General features: G+C 51.6%; 1 protein-coding gene across 1 annotated transcript in view; it reads left to right on the top strand.

The window, feature by feature from the left end:
• The first annotated feature begins 2,677 nt into the window (after positions 1–2,677).
• LOC120028509 (F-BAR and double SH3 domains protein 2-like) overlaps positions 2,678–2,906 on the top strand; it is a 26,977-nt gene continuing 26,748 nt past the window's right edge. The window contains exon 1 of the mRNA XM_038973706.1: positions 2,678–2,725. Within this exon, the coding sequence (XP_038829634.1) occupies positions 2,678–2,725 (48 nt within the window). The remainder of the gene's footprint in view (positions 2,726–2,906) is intronic.

Genomic DNA, 2,906 nt, shown 5'->3' with positions numbered 1-2,906 from the left:
CACGGCATCTATTCTCCTACACTGTTAGCATCAACCAATGTATTTCTCCTGCCTTAAGCTTCCTTAGCTAAGTTAGATCTCTATCAATGAAGTTACTGATTTCCCCTCTCACTTCAAGGAAGCCATCTGGTATTTATTGTATGTGTAATCTCCCGTATTTACTGTCAGGGGAAAGAAAAACATTCAATAAAATATCATGACGTACATTCTCTTTCAAAAAACAGTCTAAAAATGGGCTAAATAATATTCTAGTTTAGAGGAGCCAGTACCTTCCAGTGTGTTTGTTCCAATGGGGTTTATTCCATTCCAATGGGAGGTCACTCTGTTCCATAGCCTATTCAGTACATGGATTGACTCTCCTGACGGTTCAGAGCTGCGTCAAAAGGGCGGCCATCACGCTTCCTGGTTTCCCTAGCGATGCTCGATTTTTGTTGGCGAGGAGTTACTACGGAAACCCTGCCCAGCCATGAAGTAAAGGATGGGATCCACACAGCGTGGTTTTTTTTCTTGGCTGCGGCAAGGGGGCGTGTCCACCATATAGGCCAGGCTGGACGCCTCTCAGCCGATCACAGCTCACCTGGGGATGAATACAATAACAAATCATTGAAAGGTTAATGGCCGCGATATCATACGTGTAACGCTGTTGATACATGTGCCTTTTAAGCAATGTTACGCGTTCGTGGAGAAACATTCAAGGTAAATGCTTGCAGATATCCTCTTACGTGGAAATTACCTTATAGTCAAGGATAAGACAATAACAAAATCTAATAGCAGAGGTTTGAATTGAGCCTGAGCAGTGGGCAAGCCTCCTGCACCTTGGTGAAAGGTGTAAGCTACATGGAGCCATCCTCCTACATCTGGTGAAAGTGGAGCTACCTGAAGCCAGCCTCCTGCACCTTGGGTGAAAGGTGGAGCGAATCAGGATCCAGCCTCCTGGCACCTTGCGGGAAAGGTTGGAGCTACCTTTTGAAGCCAGGCTACTGCACCTTGGGTGAAAGGTGGAGTACCTGAAGCCAGCCTCCTGCACATTGGGTGAAAGGTGAAATGAAAGCTACATGGGATCCGCCTCCTGCACCTTGGGTGAAAGTGAAGCTACCTGGATCAGCCTCCTGCACCTTGGGTGAAAGGTGAAGCTACCTGGATCCAGCCTCCTGCACTTGGGGTGAAAGGTGAAGCTACATGATCCAGCCTCCTGCACCTTGGTGAAAGGTGAAGCTACCTGGAAGCCAGCATCATAAATCTTGGGGTGAAAGGGGCGCTACCTGGATCCAGCCTCCTGCACACTGGGGGGAAAGGTGGAGCTACCTTGAAGCAGCCTTCCTGCACCTTGGGTGAAAGTGGAGCACATGGATCCAGCCTCCTGAACCTTGGAGTTGAAAGGTGGAGCTACTGAAGCCAGGCCTCCTGCCCTTGGTGTGAAAGGTGGAGCTACCTGGATCCAGCATCTGCACTGGGTGAAAGGGGAGCTACCTGAAGCCAGCCTCCTGCACGTTGGGTGAAAAGTGGAGTACCTGATCCAGCCTCCTGAACTTGGGTGAAAGGTGAAAGCTACATGGAGCACGCCTCCTTACTCTTGGGTGGAAATCTGGAGCTACCTGGATCCAGCCTCCTGACCTTGGGTGACAGGTGGAGCTACCGGAGATCCAGCCTCCTGCAACCTTGGAGTGAAAAGGTGGAGCTACCTGAAGCCAGCCTCCTGCACCTTGGGTGAAAATGTGTGAGCTACTGGATCCAGCCTCCTGCACCTTGGTGTGAAAGGTGGAGATACCTGGAGCCATCCTCCTGCACCTGGTTGAAAGGCGGAGCTACCCGGATCCAGCCTCCTGCACCTTGTGTGAAAGGTGAAGCTACCTGCGAGCCCCGCTCTGCACCTTGGGTGAAGGTGGAGCTACTGGAAGACAGCCTCCTGCACCTTGGGTGAAAGGTGAAGCTACCTGGGAAAGCAGCCTCCTGCACCTTGGGTGACAGGGAGAACCCAGGCAGAACCTTAAAAGCGTATGTATTCCAAGGTTTGGTAATGTACATGGAGGGGTCCATATGCTCCAGGTATCTGAGGAAGAGTACAGACTTCTGGTCTGTGGAAGGGTAGGAAACCAGCATGGAACGCTGCTAACACAATGATTATCATCTCACAGACTTCTGTTTGGAGCGATGAGGGAGCGTCCCCCCGACTACCTCGACTGGCTCCCTCCTGGCCTACCCAGGTGGGCTCCAGAAGCTTTCCTCACCATCAGTCATAGCACACCATCACCCCATGAAGGGGAAAGGCAAACAGCAGCATAGATACCACCAAGCGGTACACCAGGAAGTCATGAAAAATAACTTGGACTGGTGGTGTCGAAGCACACCCTCTCAGTCCCCTCGTCCCTGGTCCGTGAGAAGTAGAGACCGGGAGCCTGGCACATCAACAACACACCCACACCGCCAGAAGACACCAGCCGGGCTCCCTGGAGCGACCACAGTATCAGGACCTAATCGGGTTAACACACGCCGGAAAGCGGTGCAGGCTGATGCAGCACAGGAAAAGGAGGAACCGTAAAGGTTAGCAATAGAAACAGGAAACGGATGAGTTTGAGCAGAACGGCTCGCTGAAGGCCAGTCGTTCTCGTCGGAGTAGTAGTAGATAGGAAGGGTAGGGTGAGAATTGTTAGAGGGGTCGCACACTGTCAGGTTGAACATGTACACCTTGGAGGGCTTCCAGCGTTCGTACGGGAAACAGGATCACGTACATGGCCGTGAAGTTCAGGGGGGGTAGGACAATTCACGAAGAACAGGAGTGTAGCTGACAGAAGCAGGATGTACTTGAAGTCCTCATTGAAGCGACATCGGCAGTTTTGCCCGCTGTGCTCTCATTGGTGAGTGGTTGGTGAATGTAGGCCATCGTTGTTCATAAACAGATCTGAGGA

Source organism: Salvelinus namaycush, chromosome 34 (assembly GCF_016432855.1).
Source record: "Salvelinus namaycush isolate Seneca chromosome 34, SaNama_1.0, whole genome shotgun sequence".
Taxonomy (NCBI): domain Eukaryota; kingdom Metazoa; phylum Chordata; class Actinopteri; order Salmoniformes; family Salmonidae; genus Salvelinus; species Salvelinus namaycush.
Note: the sequence above shows the minus strand (reverse complement) of the source record. Positions and strands in the feature narration are given on the sequence as shown.